General features: G+C 35.6%; 2 protein-coding genes across 2 annotated transcripts; both read right to left on the bottom strand.

Moving 5' to 3' along the window:
* Positions 1 to 1,279: 1,279 nt before the first annotated feature.
* Positions 1,280 to 21,644, bottom strand: LOC145682122 (uncharacterized). Its single transcript, XM_081753716.1, has 7 exons — positions 21,288 to 21,644; positions 11,693 to 11,904; positions 10,972 to 11,331; positions 7,615 to 7,850; positions 5,500 to 5,671; positions 3,726 to 3,822; positions 1,280 to 1,440 (listed from the first exon to the last, which is right to left on the bottom strand). Exons 2-7 carry the CDS (start codon positions 11,898 to 11,900, stop codon positions 1,395 to 1,397), a joined length of 1,119 nt encoding a protein of 372 aa, XP_081609842.1. The 5' UTR covers positions 11,901 to 11,904; positions 21,288 to 21,644; the 3' UTR covers positions 1,280 to 1,394.
* LOC145682121 (uncharacterized) lies at positions 12,662 to 14,467 on the bottom strand. Its single transcript, XM_081753715.1, has one exon. It carries the CDS (start codon positions 14,465 to 14,467, stop codon positions 12,662 to 12,664), a length of 1,806 nt encoding a protein of 601 aa, XP_081609841.1.
* Positions 21,645 to 22,717: the final 1,073 nt, after the last annotated feature.

Here is a 22,717-nt window from a genome sequence, read left to right as displayed (position 1 = left end):
AACGAAAAAAAAGGAGTTTATATATTTGGTGCCTTACGCAGTTCAAATACAACATTGTAAACGTCTTCTTGAAAAGTAACAGAGTTACATGTAACGAAAAAGCAATTATATACTTACCCAAAATTACTGACTCGTGCACTACTCTACCGCACCATTAACGTTCCAGGCCAGTAATCCCAAAGTTCTATATTCCAATCCCCCCCCCCTCAAAAGGCAGCTACAGCATATTCTCGTCACCTGAAGACGAGACAATATGGTACTCTGACGAAACTTTGTTTATCAGTAGCGTATATATTAACAAACCACTGTCACGAGCATTTAGACAATATTTTTCTTTCTTCCTACACATATATCATTATAGACTTTTCATTTTGCTATGCAGCATATTGGGTATCGTACCATTAGGGCCTGGAAGTTGAAGACCTTACCTAAAAAAATTTTTAAAAAGCCTAAACATATTAAGAAAATGACCTAAATTTGGAAAAAATACTTAAAATATGATAAAATCAATAATGATACACTTAATGTGTATAATATTTAAATAATACACAATTCTGGTGATATGTTGAACAGAAAAAAAAATTGCAAATTTGCATTTTCTTCGCCCTGTTTCTGCTGTTCATTTTGAACTACTTGGAGGACAATCCTCACAAGCATCTACTGTCTGGTCATACCTACTATACCTGCTCCAGTCATTCAAGGGTTCCTATTGTCAGAGATTATTACAGAAAACTATGTTTAAGAGTTTCTAATTGAGAATGGGCAGCAAAACTGTAGTTGAAAAAAGGTCAAGTACCAAAACCAGCTGTTAAGACTTAAAGGGTAATGGGGACCAATAAGCCAAATATGACTTAAAACTAAGCATTTTCTGGCCTAAAATGACCCGAAATTAACATATATTATGGTGTTCCTCTTACCTTCGGGCACTTGGGAAAAACTATCTTTAACTTCCGACCCCTATATATGATACTGAAAATATTAAGAAAGAAAAAACTCATACTTGTCTGAATAATTAGGTTCTGAACTTATAAACAGTTGTGGTTTGCATATATATTTTTTTCTTTTAATACAGTGCTTGGTTTGTCAACATAGCTTTTACATAGTATGATTTCATCAAAAGCCATCATGGAGCTATTTCAGATTTAAAATATATGCTTGATAAAGCAAAGTGGCCTCAACTCAATCACAAGTGAAATTAGATTTTAAAAAAATCCAAGTGCAAAAATGTTTATATATTCTATTAACCGTAACTTGGTGCAACTCCGCTGTAATTTTATGGAAATAGTAGGTATTACAACATTGATAACAACTGATTATATATATATCTATACATTTATTTCTTATTAAATATAAAAAGTAATCTACAAGATGGTTGTAGTTTTTTTTTCTTTCTTTTAATTTACTTTCTCCGATAAATCCTTGGCCTCAGTCCTCTGCATCCTGTAAAGAGAAGTTTTAAAAGTAATACAGTAAGTGCAGACACTAAATCAATCTATTTAAACTAAATCACAGTCATATTCTTAGCATAGTTTGAGATTAAGAATTTAAATATGGTCCATCCAAATTATACATGCCATACCATTTTCTCCAGAAACAAAGCTAAAGACTACCATTTAAGCTCAATAAATCACCACCATCAGCATCTCTGAAATAAGATTTCTTAGGATATTGAATCAATTCCAGTAAGAGTATTTAAATTAGCAATTTGAAAACGAGGCTGGCTTTTTATCGACAGGTGGCAATCCTGTGCAAACGTGTGTTGAAAACACTGGTAGAACATCTCATGAGTAAATGGTACTAAATGCACTGACCTTGAATGACATTGACAAGTGTGGGTTTAAGTACACGTAAAACTGAGTTATTACAACAGGAGTAAATGTATGAGCATGCTTGTTCACCCCGTGCTCATTCGTACGGACAGTGAAGGATGAGAATAAACTCAAGACTGGATGCAGTAAGAACTATGAGAAGTGAATTTGGTAGAGAAATTGAGGTGAATGTTCACGGATGATCGAAACACTACACTTCGAATGCCTTCTGAAAAGTTCAAAATGAAGACGAAAGCTGTGAGGCAACGCATAACGAAGAAAAATCTAGCACAAATGGAAGTTTTATGTTACCTAAGCTACGGGAAGTGGGTTGAAAGTAAGAAACAATATTCAGAGAAGCAAGCAAGATGAAAAAGATTAATTTTTGTGGCATGAACAACCAATAAAAACGTTGCCTTTTCCATATTATCAATTGTATATAAGTGGCTGATCTCTACCACGTTATGCAAGATAGGCAGAAGTATATACAGTAGTGCACTCTGTATTCCTCTCTGCGAGCGGCCGAGGATGGTTTAGAGTATGAAATGCAAATAAGTTACGTACCTGCCGTTGAAATTATATTCATTTTCATACAAATTGAACGTTATAGGGGTTCAGATCCGACGGACTTCCTGTCAGTGCGCCCCTGACTTATATGACTCACAGTGAAACAAATTTATAAATCTTATTGCTATCAAGTACAATGGCATTATTAATAAATTTTTTTAGATATTCATATTTCAAGTCATGTTACTAGATACTGAGACACTGGAAGACTAAGTACTGCTTAAAATTTAACCCAAAATATGCAAAAACACAGTGGCAAATTTGTGTAAGAAAAAAAGATCCTATATCCTAGATAAGCGATCGGCAAAATCCATATTCTCTGTCTGCGTGCCTGTAAATCGAATAGTGCAATGACGGGACATCGGATTATCCTCCTTCCTAACTCAGCGTTGCAATCCTGACGTAAAGGTTTCTTCTTTTTTTCAACTAATATAATGTACATTTTGAATTTAAACAATACTAGTAAGATTCTTAAGAAACATTTCTTTTACTATCAATGAGTCAATTTCTTTTTATCATCAGGTGGTACAGTGTTCCACATAAATATCGCAACTCTATAGTAGTACAATACTTTATTTTATGCATTTGAAATCAATATTTCGCTGGTTACCTGCCTATCAGGCGTTAGTTTAAGGTTAGATTGATTATGCAGCAACCTGCAGAACATTGATTTCAAATGTATTGCATAAGATAAAATCTTAAAACTGTAGTCGAGTTGCGATATTTATATTGAACACTGTACAAGACGAAAAAAAAAATGAAATGTTCCTCTCTTTTCCGTCGATATTAACCTTTAAAAAAAAAAGAAAAAGTTTGTTTGTGTCATATAAGTCTACAAATTTCTAATAGTTTGTAAAATACATAATCGTTCTCGCAGAATAAGAAAAAAGTCTTAAAGATCATGAAATCTCAAACACCCCCGAATCGCCCAGTTTTGTTCTAGTGTCCCCTTTGAAAATGAGAACGCCGCTGGAGAGCGTTAATATACACGTTGAGAATAGGTGCGTATAAATTATAGAGAATAAAGTTGAAAGAATGACTGCGTCAAAGGTTTTTTTTTTTTTCTGCTTATAAATTACCTACGAGAGCAAACACATTTTATACTCCGTTAGCTACTCGCACATATTTCAAGGCAAAAGCACAGTTCCGCACCTCCTTGCCCGCTAGGTCCCAAGTATGCAAAAATGTCCGCCCTGTTGCCGACTTCTGATGTAGATTATAGTGACAATTTAAAGCTTGGAGACCACTTGTTAACCGTTCTTATTTTGAAAACTGCTGCAAAATTGCATGTAAATATTAAAATAAAGGCTTACGAATACATGAAAACCAAACATCAGAGGTGATACGTACCTTCGTGACCTCCTTGTTTTGGCGTGGTGCAGCCAATCACTTATCGCTTCCCTGATTTGCTCCTCCGAACACTCAGGATATAATTTCTTTGCAGATGCTAGAAAAAAATGTACATATGACTATGTTGATATATATGAAATTATACATTCATTAGTAAACTTAAATCCTAAAATAAGAACATCAAAAGTGAGAAAGAGAAACCCTAACAACAATTTTGGTATGCAATCCTTTTCCGTCTGAATGATACCTTGGTAATGAGATATTTGCTGTATTTACGAGAGTATAATACTTCACGCAATTTTTATACGGAACAGATAAAGAAAAACTATTTCGCATACAGCATACAGAGAAGTTTATGCTCCGATTTTCCCCCCCTCCCACTGCCTCTCTGTATTGAAGATTGCTGAAATTGTCATTCCCAGCAGTGAGTCACTCACCACACCAATGACTCCCCTCTCAATCTAATTGACATTTTTATCATTTGCAGCAATTGTCAGTGACTTTTTAAGTAAATAAAAAAGTGCAGTCATTACAAAGCATATACGACGTATGATATTTTCGTCTTACAAGTTTAAATAATGTGGGGAGAGGATTGGAAATATTTTGTGTGATCTGGAATTGAACCAACGGCCATGTTTCACATGCCTTTCAAAATTATTGTTTATAATGAGAATCATTGTTTTAAGGTAATAAAATTTGGAACAATTCAGCGGTATAATTGAGTAAATATAGTAGAATTTTATGGCTTCTACTAACGCCAGAAAAAGAACCTATCAAATTAAAAATTCCTCACTTATTGAAATAATTAAACATAACTGTACTCATCTCACTTTTCTTCTGTTTGTTTTGTTTTTGGTGGGGTCTTTGTTACTACAAACACTCAACTTACATTCTATTGCAAAACAGTATATTTTATATCAAAGAACAATTTGTTACTCAAAAAGAAACAATATACAGGGTGCTTCAGGAGGAAAGGTCAATAATTTGAGAGGCGGTCAGATTTGTCGACTACAACAATAAAGTTTACATAAACATATACGTTTTAAACCTTTGTTTCAGATTATCACTACATGAAGTTTAATGCATGGTGACAAGGGTACACTGCAATTATGTTGAAATGCGTACTGTGATACTATAAGACACGAGAATGGTAACTAATGTAAAGAGGACTGAGGAGGATACTACAGGATTAACACTACTCATAATTGGCATCAATGGTCCGCGGAAAACCAACATGCTTCATGCGAACAGTTACCAGATGGAACTTTCGTGTTGACAGTGCACCATACCTTCATCTTTTGCAAAATACTTTCCCTCCGTATTTGGAGGATAGTATTCTTTCTACGCATCATGTGATACCAAATGGACGGTGAACCGTTTTCACTCGACTATCACCCAGTGCCTTCACGCAAAATACTAGTCGTTGGATTGGATGTTTTGGGCTAGTCTAATGGCCACCTAGGCACCTGTTCTAACACCCTTGGGCTACTGTATGGGTGGTTGAAAGAAAAGGTGTACAGTGTTGGTAAATAACAGCGGGAACATAAAATGAATGAAACTGTTTCAACGTAACTCCAATGTACACATTTCCTTGTCCACATGTACCAAATTCATATAGTAATATCCCTGAAACAAAGTTTATATGGACTTCTTGTTCTGGACATGCTTGAGCACAACCTAATTATTGCCCTTTCCCAATAAACACCCTATAAACTATCAAGCATTGAAGACAATGCGATCACGATTAAAAAAAAAATGCACAAAAAAATCTTACCAACAATAAACTTGTAGGTTTGTGTCTCCACAAACGACAGCTTCCTCACACAATTTATTCCCGACTTTCCTGTGAGGCTATACAGCTCAGCAACTTCATCCACCACGACACGACGAAGAATATTCTGTGCTAGTTGTTTTGGAGTTTTTCCACCACTCGCCAACATTTGAAACTGAAAGTAACATTGTATCGATTGTGCTGTGTTAATGCAGCGAAAAAATTTCATGCATATAAATAATATTTTTCAATATTTAGTTAATGTTAGAGCAAATAATCACCATAAATTATTTCTTGTGATTAAGTTATCTGCCAAGGTTACATATCTTTTATATGATGTGAAATGTGGTGGCAAAAATAAATCAGCAAATCTGATGAAAACTAGGATCCAATTTGGATAGATTAATACATCTTACTTTTAAACAATCAATGTTATTGGTAGTTTTTTTTTTCAATGTTACTTTCGTTTGTTTGCTGAAGAAACCAACCTAGGAAATGCATTACATTTTTTGCCAACTCCACTGTTTTTACTTCATAGAGCATGTGGAGGAATGTAGTACTATCCGAGTTCCCATGATCGCTAAAGAAGATAATTCTTTAATGTGTGACTTTTTGAATGTGTCTTAATTCTGCAAATTTGATAAAATTATACATATACATAGTCAATATACACATACATTCTTAGTTGTTGAAAACTTTTTACACAATTTAACTTATAGAAAAAAACATGCATACGGATGAAACGTATTTAATAACTTCAAAATGTCAACTCTTACGACAATTTAGTATTCAGCACCAATGTTGTAAATGTCAAGTTTTTGTCTTACACATGAATATAGAAGCGAACAGTCAATATAAAAGTGAGCAGAAAGTGAAGTTTAATTTCAGAGCACAATAAGATAAATAACAGACACTCAATATTCTATTATTACAATGAAATAGTGAGAGTAGCAATATAAAAAGTATCATACAAACATCCCTTTCAAATTAATACAATTGCCATGACTTCAGAAAAATATGTATTTCGTAAATTCACAACTTTACTCATGCAAAGCGACGATTTTTTTTTTTTAATTTAATAAGTTAGAACACTGAAATAGAAGATTGACGGACTGTGCCATCAGTACTACTTTTAGTTGTTTATATTCACAATGAGGAGTATTAATGGTGCTATCTAGTAGGAAAAAAAAATAACAATGGTAAATCTCATACAGGATGTACGCGAATCTGAACCTATAAAGTGGAGATAATCTATGTATCTCCGGAAAACTTAGGTCAAAGTTAGATCAAATTCAGTCACCAAAAATCGGGAGCATTCTGCTAGGGAGCGCTACATAACTAATTTCTGTGAAAACAATTTATTTTCTGAAATGTTATAAAGTCTATAAATGTCTACTCACGTAATATCGTCTTGGTTGCTCATTATAGGTAACCATTTCAGACTCCTGGATTTTTCACCTTTGTGCTCTAGAAAAGATACAACAGAGCTTCTAACAACATTGAGGATTTTCATTGACTTTCAATGGAAATCTTGAAGTTCCAGAAAGTTCTCGTCAAGTTTTCATTGTTTTAATAAAAGCTCTCTTCAAAATGATAACATTTGAAAACTTATCTAGAATTTCTGGAATTTTCAGAATTTCCACTGAAAGTCAATGAAAGACAATCGAAATTCTGAAAGTTATTAGAAGCTCTATATAGTATCCTTTACAGGACAGAATGGTGAAAATCCACGAAATTCCTTGAAATGGCGACCTATAATAAGCAATCAAAACATTATTTAACTAGACATCCAGAGATACTGCGAAACATTTCAAAATGTCAATTATAGGTTTTCACCGAAATTAGTTATGTAGCGCCCCCTAACGAAATGCGTGAGACTACCCCATTTTTGGTGATTGGTTTTGATCAAACCTTGATCTAAGGTTTCCGCAGATATATAGATCACCTCCACTTTATGGGGCCAGGTTTGCGTACATCCCGTGCCGAATATGCCATGAAACAATTTCTTATATTTGGATGGGTTAGAAACAGCTAGCAAAAGACATCTAAATGTTGTAAGTATGCACAAAATTTTGTTTTTAAAAATAATAAGTTTAAACAATTTTAAAAGACACTTACACATTTCCGTTGAAATTTAGAATTGTCCCCAATGTTTGCATCGAACTCTTTAAAACTAGCATCTGTTGTAAGTGGGAGACCTGATAGTACTGCAAATCCTTCATCACAGTTTTCATCTGATGAAGACTTTCCCCCAAGACCGAAGTCTATTTTTGCTTCTATTCTTGTTATCTTCTCATTGAGATCAGATACCATTTCCAACAGCTGAACAACAGAATTTGTCAACTTGCAACATCCTGAAGAATACAGAATAATGTATTAGATATACAAAATTGTTACGACAAAGGCATGTTCAATACATGAAAGATGACTTTCAACAATTTTTCATACCCTGTCATATTGAAAAGTGCATGTTCAATACATGAACATTTAACGGTATTCCATACCTTTTAATGTTTGAACATCAAAATTTAATGCTTTCACCAAAACAAAATTTAGGGAACGAAAAAACAATCTAACAATCACCAAAAAATATACCATACATTTTCCCGATATATTATATATATATATATATATCGGGAGTACAAATTAGTTCGGTCTTTTTTTCCTTTTTTTGGGGGGGGATCAAAAATACATTTATTTCAAAACAAAAAGAATAAACAGATTAATCAAAGTATTGCCCATTGTTGGCTACTACCCTTTCCCACCTCTCAGGCAATTCTCGCCTTCCATCTAAAAATCTCGTCCTTTGAGGGATCCAAGTTAGGAGCCAATTTTCGATTCCTGCGAAAGAAGTAAACCGGTGACCTGCCAAATCGTGCGGCATCCGTCGGAACAACCAGTAACCGGAAGGAGCAATGTCCGGGAAATACGGCGGGTGCGGTAAAATATCCCACTTGAAGGATTCCAAGTTAGTTTTCACAACTTTTGCGACATGAAGCCTAGCATTATCATGCAGAAGAATAACTTGTCCATGTCTTTGCTCGTATTCCGGCCGTTTTTCTCGTAATGCGTGGCTCAAACGAATCAATTGTAGCCTATACCAATCACCCGTAATGAAATCGCAGGTTGTAGCAGCTCATAGTAGACAACACCTTTTGGTCCCATCAGATAGACAGCATTACCTTCGAACCATGACTATTTGGCTTTGGCATTGATGTTGAGGTCAACGGCAGCGATTGACATGCGATATAAAATCCCCAGTAACAATCCGATGTAAAAACCCTTTTTTTATTGTCTTTGAATCACAAGTGAAAAATCGCCTTTCAACGTCTCTCGGTTTCAGTTCATAAGGCATTCAACTGCCTTGCTTTTGAATCATTCCCATGGATTTCAGTTATACGGAAACTACTTGTTGCGTAACTCCTAATGATTCTGCAAGTTCCTCTTGCGTTTGACTCGGATCTTCATCGAGTAATCCCTCTAATTATTTGTCTTCGACTTGTCATGGCCGTCCAGAGTGAGGCTTGTCTTCAGCGTTGAGATCACCATTCTTGAAACGTCGAAACCAATCCCTACATGATTTATCAGTTGGACCATTGTTACCATAAAGTTCTACAAGAATTCGATGCACTTCAGCTGCACTTTTCTTTCAATTAAAGCAGAAAACTTAACACCTCCCCCAAATGCTGCTCAGTTACCACAGAAGTTCCCATATTCAACAGTGACAATCGGGGTTTTGCATGAATCCCAACAAACAAAGCATTATAAACTGAAAAGTACTGACAGATGTCTAACCTCTGAAACCACCGAAAGAAACTGTCACTATGAAACAGCCAGAGACATCTTTTGTAACTGAAGTAATTTGTACTCCCTATAGATAGGTAGATATAGGGTGGTTCATTTCTTGTTAGGCTCTTGTAACTTTTAAACTAATAGACAAGAAGCGCTGAAATTTTGCACCCTTAAAATACCGGCAGGGTGACAATTTGACATACTAGCTAATACCACCAGACTAACAGTGTTACCAACCCAACATAAACGTACTTTTTTTCCAAATAGCACTACCTCAGGTAATTACAATTTTCAAACCCATATACACAATAAAAACACAAAATACCGTACTTATTGTTCAGTGTTGCAAACTAAGGACGCTACAGTGTCACAAAAAAAAACACCTTGGAGGCCCCCAAAACAGTAACAACGCAAGTGAAACGGATGGGACAATGCACGTCGGAAGTACGTTACTGTAGAATACTGCGATCAGGATATGGCGCATTTCTAATGAACAGAAACAAAGTTACAGGGAATTAAATATTTGACTTCTTTCAAAGTGCTTTATTTCGAAAAAGTGCTGAGATAAGTATCACATCTAATTACGTAGATTCTTTCCAAAAGTATCTAAAGATCATAATGCCGTTTACAGCAATTGTATATTTCTAATCGTTCGGGAAATATCATAAATAAAGTTGACAATACTGCTAAAAATCATGAAATCGCAAGAACCTGTATTAGTAACAGCTGCCAGAAACTATTGGTTAAGTGTCAAAGAAACTAAGAAAAGCAACGCTCATTTTAAAACTCTTGCAACTACGTCATTTTAAGATGTATCGTCAAATTTAACAACAATCATTATATCTCCGGAACGGTTTAATATATCAAATTGCTATAAACGGCATTATTTTTAAAATATGTAACCATCATAATCAACGATACTTATCTCAACACTTTTTCGAAATAAAGCCCTTAGAAAATGATCAAATTTTTAATTCCTTTTAACTGATTTGTTTATTAGAAAGACGCCATATCCTGATCATAGAATTCTACATTAACGAACTTCCAATGTGCACTGCCCCACCCATTTCATTTCCATTGTTACGGTTCTACAGACCACCAAAATTGAGATGTTTTCGGATTTATTGTGACATCGTAGCATCCTTAGTTTGCAACACTGAACAAAAAATGCAGAATTGAATGTTTTGATTTTGTATGTAGATTTGAAATTTATAATAAGCTGACGTAGTGCCACATCAAAAATGTAACTTTATGTTGGGTTGGTAACACTTAGCCTGGTGGTATTAGCTACAATGTCAAATTCCGTTCCTTGCCGATATTTTAAGGGTGCAAAATTTTAGTGCTTCGTGTCTATTGGTTTAAATGTTACAAGATCGTAATAAAATATATACGAAGACATACTTTCTAATTTGTAAGACATTTCAACTTTTTTTTTTTTTTTTTTTTACGATTGTGCTCCATTGTTTGAGCCAAGCTACATCAAGGTAACTTGATGAAATATACGTAAGCACAGCTTGACAGGCTAATTAAATGGGATGAAAAATATAATTAATTAGCCTTTAAGTATGAGCAGCTTAAATATAACTAGCCCATTGTATTTGCGGAATACATGAGAACCGCGAGCTTTACGTACTTTTAGAAAAAGCTTGACGCTCCAAAAAATAAATAAAACTTTGAACTAACCTTCACATATTGAAGATGAACGGTCACTCTTACTTCTCTCTGAGGATGTGAAGCAGTTTGCAGGTGTACCACTTGAAGCAGATACTTGGTCTGCATCACCAGAGTGAGGAAAGTTACAGGCACGTGCTTCCTCTGCTGTGCTAGAAGAGTTTGGTGGAGTTGGATAGGGAATATCTATTTTCTTTACATTTACTGATTTTCGCATCAAGAATCCCTCATGATCATCAGAAGAACTTTCCCCAGGTAAAATCACTTGTTTCAACTTTCTCTTTCTGAGTCTACTGTATTCCTCCTCATCTGATTCAAGATGAGAGGTCTCTTCTGCTTTACTCAAATGCTGCCTTGCTTTCTCCAATGTATCTGATGAATGAAGAGAGAGAGAGACGCTATTTGTAAAGTACGAAAACACAAAGGCTTCTGCTGAAATACTCTATGAATTCACATTAGTATTCAATGTAGAATTAAAGTGAAACGAAATAAATTCCTTGCTCAACGATGATTTAAAGTTTCTTTCCTCACATTCAATATTAGTTATTGGAAATGTAAAAAGCACATTCAATGTAAAATAATTAAGCCAAGTTTTAGTTTTGATATGTCACAATTTTCTTAAATGTCATGTTTAGGAAAACGCAGCGATTTAGAAATAACATCTGGAAGATTCACAGATATAAATTTACAAGATTAAATAAATGTCTTGAAAAAAATGGCAAAGGTGGCTTACCATACTCCTTTAGAATTTTAATTGCGCATGGAGCCCAATCATCCTCTGGAGGAGATAATTTCTTTAGAAGCTTATACAAGCTATCATTGGAACGAACATTCGGGTATTTACAAGATGTGCCACTCTCGTGTATCCACAGGCCTGCTATAATTCCAAGTGCATCATCCTCTTCAATAAATTTTACAAGAGCATAATTCTTGAAAGTCATCTTCCTTTAAATAAATAAGCCCAGAAAAAAGTAAAAACTATTACTGAAATTTATTTTTAATACACTTGTATATGCAGATTACAAATTGAAGTTTCACACATCCAATAAAAGATTTGATTTTCATTTTGCACTCGTTAAAATTCGTATAAGTAACAAAACTGCTATAATGAACGAAAAATACAAGTGAGAAATCTATTACCCAGCAAGACATGACGTGAGAAATTGGTTATGACAAACATCTTGCAAGACCATTACAGTTAAAGGAATATGTACGCTAAAAAATAAACATATAAAAAATTTGAAAAAGTTAAAAGAAATAAACCTAGGAAAATTATAAACAAAATCTTAGAGAAGTACTAAGGGAAGAGTAAAAATATATATTTTTTTCTGAGCAAATAACTTTGTAAATAAAGTGGCCTTATGATTTACCTACATTAACATGTATGTATAAGCGGAAATACAACCTGAGAGGAACCATGAGAAATCAGTATCATTTTCTGAGAGATTTGAGAAATGGGTATCTCAAATAAATGGTCTGACAATCTACTAACACTATAAATTCCAAAACTGGAGCTTGAAGAAAATGGATCTTTGAAAAAGTCTTTTCTGTCCTCAAATTTCTGACATAATATAACAAAAGATTCAGAATTTTTAGAATAAACAATGTTTTTTACCACAACAATACTTCCATCTGATGAAAGGCAACACGAGTCTGGAGGGGAAGTACTTATTCTGTAGGACTCAAATGCAACATGTTTAAACTACAGAGCAGAATCGCATCCTTCTATTATGGGACCAAGAGAATGTGGAGCAGTGAATTTTGGAAAATTTTGTGAAGATGAATTATACCACTTACCCGAATGGATAATTTCTCCAAGTCTTTTAGCAACCTGTGATAAAGGTTTCTCACCCTTTCGAATCTGTTTCTTAAAGAACTGCAAAAAGTTCTCAAAGCGAAAGCTACTACAATTGTCCAAAGCCCCAAAGATTGTAACATCATCAGAAATGTGTAATAGAGCATGGAAATTGTGTGTTAGAAGTCTGGATCCATAAATTTGCTTCGTCATTTTAACAAAATGAATCAGAAGATCTTTTGCATATTGTTGATAACGAAAGCACAACTGAGGACTTAATAATATAGTCATTGAGATTGAAAGACTTAAGAAGTGTCTATAAATGTTCAAATATTCATATTGTAGTATTTTTGATAATATCACAGGACCAGTGTATAACAAAAATAGCCTGTATTCCGTTGCCTTCCAGTTTTTCAATTCACTTAAACTTCTAGGTTTTCTGCTGAATTCGCATGGGATATTCTTTGAAACTGATATAAGCGATGATGAGATTGCATTTTGAATTCTCGCTGGGAATTTCTGTGGAGCAGCACCGAAAACCCAATTAAAAAGTAACGTTCGCATTACGCCGAGACATACAACATGCATGTAATCTAAAGGGAAACTCTTAATGAAATCTAAGCCTGGAATCTGTACCAAAGGGGAAAGTGCACGATGAAAGTCCTCATCTTCTTGTTGCAAGAAGCCTTCGTGTGTTCTTGGTCGACCATTCAAGTGTGGAAATACCAATCTATTATCACACCAGACACCCACTTCCTTGCACCGAGTACATGAAGAATAGCCTGTATGTCCTTTCGTTCCCAAAATGTATGATTTTGCTGGGGCATCACAAACAAAACCACTTATTACAACTTTTATTAGTTTATCTCCAATTAACATTCCATTTTCAATTAAATGTACTATTTCCACAATAAATTTGTGAAGAAACTCTGCGCAGCTTTGAGGTTTGCCCTTTCCATAGTATATTCCCACAGGAAACACAACTGACTTTAAGGTTGGTGTGTTGGAAATAGACACAAGAATGGGCCAAAATTCTCCTCTACTGCTTCTGAATAATGGGAGCCCATCAATACCAACCAAGAGAGAAATATAATTTTCAGTCTTTTTCTCTAAAATTTTTTCCAGAAACAAAGATAAACCGATATGGCAGTAATTACCCGGTTCAATCGCATGAATAGCAACACTTCTGGGAGTGGATAATAGAGTTCTGGCATCTGAAGGCAAGGCAGTAAAGCATTTGTGTGCTTTCAGTATACAGAGAAGAGTTGTAAGTGCCCCTTGATGTATTTTGTATTGAATTGCCCATTCAATCAGCTTTTCTTTCATAAATGTAGATTCATTATTCACAACGAAATCATTGTATTGAGAATCAGAATCACTATCTTTGGATTTCTCTGAGTGAGATGAATCAGACTGGCAGAGAGACTGGGTTTGAGAACTGATATCACACAAATCATGGTGGTAGAATTCGGGAAATGAATCATTCGTAATAGAAGGCAAAAGTGCTTCAAAGTTATCTGTCTGTGAATGACGGGTTAAAGTTGAAGGCTGGTTATGAAATTCTGCAGGTTCCAGAATATTCTGTTGTAGATTGGAGGCAACACTTTCAATATTTTGCGTCGTACAAGAAAGAGGGAAATCAATTGAGTTTATTTTTTCCAGCCTCCGTTTCTTCCCAGAACGAGACAAATCAGTGAAGTTCTTTCGCAACATTGTGCCTGTTAAGGAAGAAAAAGCAACTAGAAGAAAACAAGCATAACATAATGGATATTAATAAGAAAACATTATATATATATATATATATATATATATATATATATATACAAAATATGGCGCTAAATTCGTTGTACAAAAGCAGAGGGGTGATTCCTGAGAGCAAAATAAAGAAAAAGTTCCAATAAACATAGGGCGAAAAATGCATCATTTAGGTGTTGAACACTGCTGAAAACGCGAGAAAATTAACTTTAAGGATTCGTGGCTCCACTACTATGGGACCGATCGTGGTCGGGTCATAACACAGCCCTCCAAGCAGGACATTGAAAAAATATAGGACAATTTGGTTTATAAAATAGAACAGTTTGGTTTATACAATAGAACATTGTGCTCTGAAGCGAAAATAAATAAATAAATGTATTGTAAGAAAAGGCCACCCTTCACTCCAGTGAGCAACTGGAAACACGATTTAGATTAATACAGAATAAGAGCATATACAACATTTTACTTATTAAGCTTAGTAGACCTTTATTTTCATTTATTTTCCATATTGAAGAAGGATATGTTAGATATCCGAAACAGTTATTATAATTTAAAATAAAGTGTGTTTTAAGCTTTGATCAGTGTTTCTTTTGTTAAAATAATCAATCCAAAGCCATGGATAGTCTTACTTTAGTAGACCTGCTATTGTTTTGAAAAAAAAAAAATGATTGAAATAAATGATTTGATATATAAATAGCTGGTTCATATTAGCTTTGCTATCTAAATAACTTGAACAAAAAAAAGTTACTAAACAAAGCAATGTTTATTATAAAAAATAACTGTGTAATGAAATACTTGAATCTAATTAAATATTGAATTATTTGATCAATGTATTTCCCTCTAAAATAAATAATATAACAGCATTTTATTCTTCATAGCCCTGCAAATTATATATACACATTTCTAACAACTGTTATACAACAAATTTTAGGACATTTCCATTTCATAAATAATTTCCAGGGCATTTCCAGGATTTTCACTATTTTTCTGCATTCCATGACCTTTTCAGGACGTTTTTACGAAACACTTTTATTTCCAGGGTTTCCAGGACGCGTGTGGACCTTGCATATTATGTACAGCAATATTGGAAGACGTTGGGATATGTTGGTGAATACCAACACACCTTAATGCCGAAACAATACTGCTGCACACACTGCTGAAAGAAAATGCTAACACAGCTTGCGTTACAAGAGTCTGGAGCACGGTAAGGTTCCTCAGCTAAGCTTCATTGAGGAAGAATAAGCACATAGGAAACAGGAAAAAAAAAAATGAACAGAGGAGGATAGTAAAGAGCAAATTTTTTAAAAAAAAGTAATAGTGAGGATTAGTGACTTGTCCCTTAAAAAATGCTATGACTTATTTAGCATATTGCTAATATGTAGCAACTTAAATCATCACTGGAACTGTCTTTGGCTTGTATTTTTAATAATGCAATCACTAAAAATATAGGAAATATAGGAGAAGATTAAAATATAGGACAAATATACACACATTTCCAAAAAAATAAGAAAAAATAGGAAAATAGGACAGCTGGGAGCCCTGCATAACATCACTTAGGAACTAGTGTGTGCCTTATTCAAATATCCATGTTTCAGAATCGTGCGGCATTTGCGCATTAAAGCTTAGAGAGGCATTTCGGAAATGCTCCGGAAATTTGAAGTACTAATCAACTGCCTGTACAGAAATTGATGCGCAAATGCCGCACGATTCTGAAACGTGGATATTTGGATAGGACACATACTAGTTCCTATGTGACGCTTTGACCCGACCACGATTGGTCCCATAGTACTGGAGCCATGGATCCTTAAAGTTAATTTTCTCACGTTTTCGGTAGTGTAACACCTAACAGTTGTACAACGTATTTAGCGCCATACTAATATATATAAATTAACTGGCCCGTGTGGACAAATAATAAATATCTCATGGCGTTTGTCGTATACATAATTAAAAACTTCCTATTAGTTTCCAAAAATAGCGGAAAAATTATAGTATGTAGATACGACCTAGTTTCCCACATTTAAGAAAATGAAAGTATTATGAAAGAAAACACTTCAATTTTTACCATATCTTTCTTACATATTACTACACAGTTATTTCGCGTCAAATCACATTTGTAATATGCTCAAATTTAAATTTTGTGTGTTCTCAAAACAAGTTTTAAAGTCAAATCTAGCACACACAATCCATTTACATTATTGTGGACAATTTAGTTTCAATTCACTATTTGGGAGGCGCGGTGGCTCAGTGGTAGAGCGTTCACCTCTGGTGCTTGGGGTCCCGGGTTCGATGTGGTGGACAAACACCGTGCTCGTGGGTTTTCTCGGGGTACTCCCGTTTTCTCCCACTTTCTTCATTCCACCATTTTACTCATCTCTCATTATCACCGTCTCCTTTAGCCTAACCGGCATAACCGTGGGACGTAAAACTCAAAGATTTCATTTCATTTTTTCAATTCACTATTTACAAAGATTCATAAGTGACTATGAAAAATTTAATAGCAGTGAAGGAAAAAATATCCTAACTAGATAACACTCATAAATCATTCAAACTCAGCTCTTTTTTGATAAGATTGTGCTTTTTCTCGTACTACTTTATTTTTTGTAAGAATCTACATAACGGGTTAAAGACATGACTGAACAGAGCTTTGATTTTTTTGTGAAGTGCAAATTTCGTGCATTATTACAGAGAGAGAGAGAGAGAGAGAGAGAGAGAGAAAATGACAATAGCATAACAGACAACAGGGCGCAAAATTTCAAAGTCAGACTCACTCGCCAATACAAAAATGATGGTCGCCAGTATCTCTCACGTACAAATTATGAGAGGTCCCCCTCCCATGGTCCTTGGTTTGACAAAGAGATTGCATTCGGGCATAAAATTTGAAACCAAGTTATCTATTCTAGGCACTGGGCTATCCCCCAGCTGTTCTAGCTTCAAAGACATCCAAGAGAAATTGTCCATTTGGACACGAAACCGGGGTTAACTGGTCACAAATGTGATTGCCGACTCACTCACGAAGGACTCTTGATAAAAATACGTTGTACTGATCTTTACATAAGCTTGCTTGTTAATAGCTATAATTGTCAAGAGTAGGGATGGCCAGAACCGGTTCCTGTTGGAACAGTTTTTCGGGTCTGAACGGATCCGGTTCTAGAAGATCCGGTTCAACAACCGGTTTTTCGGATCCAGGTCCGGAACCGGTTCTTCGGATCCAGGTCTGTAACCGGTTCTGGAACTGGGTTTTCGGATCCAGGTCTGGAACCGAAACTTTGTGACGATCCCTACACTAAACACGAGCTGCTGGAAGGCTGTGAACAGTGTGCTAGATGAAATGGTGGAAGCGACAGGCAGGCACCCAGGTGGCGGCCGCTTGTCTCATTTAGCTAAATTAACTGGGTAACTGGCAAACTTAATGGTTAAACAGGCAAATTGGCCAACTCATTTGGCTAAACACTCACTGGTGGACCAAAATAAAAACAAAAAACACTGGTGGACCAAAATAAAAACAAAAAAAAACTGGTGGACCAAAATTTTTTTCTGGGGGCACAAGAGAGTTTGGGCGGGGAGAGCACAAGCGCATGGTCCTCTTTGCAGTGTTTTGAAGGTGAAATTTGTGGCTCCTTTACGGGTCTTTGGGGGCTTTCGGATCCAAGTCTGAAACCGGTTCCTAAGAACCGGTTCTGGAACCGGAACTTTGTGGCCATCCCTAGTCAAGAGTCATTTCAGAAGGACTAAAAGACAAACAGTTACACAAGTAAAAACATTATACAGAATTATATATATAAATCGGGAAACTCCATTGGGAAAATCCTGTTATTTAAATGTATTTGTGTGTAAAATTTGAAGGTCAACATATCATAATCACTAGGCTAAAACTGAGGTATTAAATTAAAAATTGGGTATGTAGATATTCAATAAAATTAAAACAAAGTGAAATCCAAGCTGATGTTGGAAGCTACGTAGGCAGTTGATAAATTTTGCCAATTTCTATCAATATGTTTAAGCAGCCTTGGCTTCTTTATAAAACAAGTAGAAATATATAACTTGGTTTCATTTCGTATGTTTAGGCTTAAATTCCTTATGAAATACCAACGTTATCACGGAGAAGACTTTCGCTTAAAGAGACACCTCGAATTGCTACTTGCTTTACACCTGAAAGATGGACCGAGAATTGAACACGGGACCCCTCGATTAAAAGGTGAAAAGTAGATAAACGTAATGCGGATGGTTTGATATGTGGAAACGTCACCATAAAGTTCACACGATTTAAACATTTTTCTTTTTTTTTCTTGTTTAAACCATTTTTTTTTCTCTGAAAAACCAGCTGGTTTAAACCAACCCTGCCTCGCAGAGTTATCTTTTGTGAAGTAAGTCACAGTGGAGATGTTACATGTGAGACCTACAGTAAAGAGTTGCCCTTAAGCTATATCCTGAATCAATTCGATCTATATTCAGATATCCTTTTTAAATATTGCATGTTGCAGTAAGGTCTTCAAAAAAATGCTTGTATGGGTTCACTCGAGCAGGCGGTTCTACCGAAAACAAAATTTATAGGTAAAATACGATGTGAAACACTTTTCGTAAAAGAAGCAGAGTGTAAATATAAGTAATTTCTGTCAGTGGATATCATATTGAAATACATTTTCAATGGTAGTGAACGTATTCTACATGTAACTATTTACTGAAGCGGAAGAATACAAGAATGCGAAGAAGGTGAAAATAAACTGCGGGAATGTTCCGTTCGTGTTAGCAATGGACGACTGCGATAGATATAATGTAAGCATACGATTAGAGAGCGTCGATACGTGTGATAAAGAGCGTCGTATTATAGTTTTTCAAGCGTCATGGTAAGTGTAGAAAAGTAAAAATTCAGAGCATACGAATTTCTCCTCGCAGCAGACCATTTGTACGCGGGAAAGCAGTGAAGCCATTTTGAAATTAAGAATTACTACTATTATATAAGTGCTTTTGAAGGTAAAAATTATTGCAGATATTTAATGTATGTTTTCACTATCCTCGTTTATGCGTATGCCCTTGTTGCTGACCCGCCTGCTCCCTACGAACGCACCCCTTTGATCCGCTCGGGCCTCCTGCTGCGCTCCTGCCCTGATTCGGTTAGATAGCATTCGTGCTTTTTAGTGGCCACCTAGACAAGTTGGTTCGTGGTTTATGCATTAGCTCCTCATTTAGTGCATGTTCTGCAAAAAGAAACCGGAAAATGCAATAAATGCGTGTAAATTTCATAGAACCGTTTGCTCGAGTAATGCCTTTATACCTTTCTTAAAAGATGGCTCAAGAAAAATACATGCATACGATCAGGTTCTATTTTAACGGCAAGGTTCTTGATTACTGGTCCCTTCCCATTGAGCAGTAATAAAGACAGAAAACAACGTGCCCTGCGGGGTTCTAACCCGCCTTCACTCGCTAACGCTCGCTCGGCAATACTGTATAAGTTAAATGCATAAACTTAGTACAGAAAGAAACCTACCCAGCTACTAATCTATATGGGGGACCAGTAATCTAGAACCTTCCCTATTTTAACTATTACCCCTAATTCCCATTCTGGATTTGGTATTGATACTAGCATACCTTGATTTGATTGTAAATTATCTCGGAGGTTCTGCCGTTGGAACACTACCTCCTTTCAAATGTAGGGTTATGTATGCATAATTTATTTCATGTTAAAAGGACTACGTGATAATGACTCTTGCAGATCTTTCTTTAAAGAGATGCAAATCATGACAGTGCCTTCAATGTATATCTATAGCTGTCTCATGTATATTAAAGAAAACTTGGAAAATATCAGTACCCGAAATAAAATTCATTGCTATAACACAAGATACGGAGATGACCTCGATACACCATATTTCAGGTTAAGTAAAACACAAAAGAGTTATAAATACACTGCGATGAAGATGTATAATCTTCTACCTACAGAAATCGTGGTATGTGTAATAGAAACTGAGAAACACTGTAAATATTGGCTTATTCAAACAGCTGTGGGATATAGTATATATGAAGCTGCGGTTTCAGTTTCCGAAGGAGCAGGACGCTCATATTTTTAGGGATTATTCAGTGAGTATGTACGAACTTACGAAGGGGGTAAAGCGACTTTTATTTACTCATCGACTGATACGGAAATAATAATGAACGTACCTGTACTTCATATCTGCATGTGTAGTGCCTTTGTACTTTATCTATGACTATGTGTGTGTGGAGGAAGGGGGATTTAACCAGTGGTGTAATGCTATAATTTTTGGTATGTATACGCTCGATCGTTTTCAAAAGTTTAGCATATACGGAAGACTATTTGGCGTATATGCACCCCAATATATGCTCATTCTGTCATAAATTTAAGGTGAGTATACGTTGGACTGCAAAAATTGTAGGTGGGTATACGCCGTATACTCCCGTATACGCCCCATTACATCACTGGATTTAACGCATATCGCATGTCTTGTGCACATGGATACTTCTTACTATTGCACTACGTAGAAAATTTATGGTATTTCATGTAGAAGTGGTAATAGAACACAGAAGAAACGCAGATCAGGGGGTTTTCATGTATACTATTACCGTGCAACAAATGTTGTTTAACGACAATAAAATTATTCTATTCTATTCATCTGTCCCCTCCAAAAACATAAAATGTCAACTAATAAATACTGCTTGAGAAGAACAGGATGCATGTGTATACGGCAACATTAACACCAGTTTTATTATTTAAACGGGTGCTTTATTAAATTTTACAAATTACAGTAAAATTAAGTTCATCACTCACCTGATTATAATATAATGTTGAATTCTTCGCCTTCAACAACATTGGACAAACACCACCACACCACAGCTCGTACCCGACCACACAAATAAGCGCGCCGTGCATGGCTAATACACGTGTACAGCTGTACAGCTCCAACCAGTGCGCATGCGTGATTCGAAATAAAAATTAAATTAATAACGAATAGAGAAAAATAATATTTTACTTCCAAACAATAATAATCTTATTAAGATTATTATATTTACATATCTTTTTGTATGTATATAATCAGACACATGTCTATTCGGTTCTCACGTCATTTATTACATCAAAGCGAACACTGCACATTTTTTATGCTACTGAGAGAGCCTATTTATAGCGTGTCGATTTATCTGATTGAATATTTATTCGAATGTACTTAAGCCTTCGAAAAATGCAGGTTACATTACATTGTTTATTTAGAATGAGTAATATAATAATTTTTAAAAAATTGAACTTTCAATTAAAAATACTATAGCCATATTTAATGTAAATATTAGCAGAATGAAACTAAATACACTTGCACGGTATTACGAATGTGTCATACACATGTGCAGTAGCTGTGCAAATGCACATGTGCACACAACGGCTTAAGCACGGGTTATATAAATGTGTACTGCATCCACGCAAATGCACATGTGTACATAACGGCTTAAGCACAGGTTATATAAATGTGTGCTTCATCCATGCTAATGCACATGTGCACATGCACTTCTTAATCACGGGTTATGTGCGTGTGCATCATCCACACAACTGCATATGTGCACATAACGGCTTAAGCACGAGATATACAAATCTGAGCTTCATCCATGATAATGCACATGTGCACGTGCACTTCTTAATCACGGGTTATGTACGTGTGCCTCATCTATGCAAATGCACATGTGCATATAACGGCTTAATGACGGGTTATATAAATGCGTTTTTCATCCATGCTAGTGCACATGTGCACGTGCACTTCTTAACCACTGGTTATGTACGTGTGCCTATTCTACGGAAATGCACATATGCAGGAAACGGCTTAAACGCGGGTTATATAAATGTGTGCTTCATCCATGCAAGTGAACATGTGCACATACATGACTTAGTCACATGTTATGTGCGTGCGCTTCATCTACGCAAATGCACATGTGCATATCACGGCGTATGCACGGGTTATATAAATGTGTGTTTCATCCATGGTAATGCACATGTGCACATGCACTTCTCAATCACGGGTTATGTACGTGTGCATCATCCACACAATGCATATGTGCATATAACGGCTTAAGCACGTGATATACAAATCTGTGCTTCATCCATGATAATGCACATGTGCACGTGCACTTCTTAATCACGGGTTATGTACGTATGCCTCATCTACACAAATGCACATGTGCATATAACGGCTTAAGGACGGGTTATATAAATGTTCG

This window comes from Thermobia domestica, chromosome 3 (genome assembly GCF_964235325.1).
Source record: "Thermobia domestica chromosome 3, izTheDome1.hap1.1, whole genome shotgun sequence".
Lineage (NCBI taxonomy): Eukaryota > Metazoa > Arthropoda > Insecta > Zygentoma > Lepismatidae > Thermobia > Thermobia domestica.
The sequence above is the reverse complement of the archived record's forward strand: the minus strand, read 5'-3'. Positions and strand labels throughout refer to the sequence as shown.

Coding starts and splice junctions, on each gene's coding strand:
- LOC145682122 (XM_081753716.1), bottom strand. CDS start 11,900: ATGACTTTCAAGAATTATGCTCTTGTAAAATTTATTGAAGAGGATGAT. Junction 11,332..11,692: donor TAAAATTCTAAAGGAGTATG/GTAAGCCACCTT, acceptor TTCATTCATCAG/ATACATTGGAGAAAGCAAGG. Junction 5,672..7,614: donor CTAAATTTCAACGGAAATGT/GTAAGTGTCTTT, acceptor TGTTACTTTCAG/TTTCAAATGTTGGCGAGTGG.
- LOC145682121 (XM_081753715.1), bottom strand. CDS start 14,467: ATGTTGCGAAAGAACTTCACTGATTTGTCTCGTTCTGGGAAGAAACGG.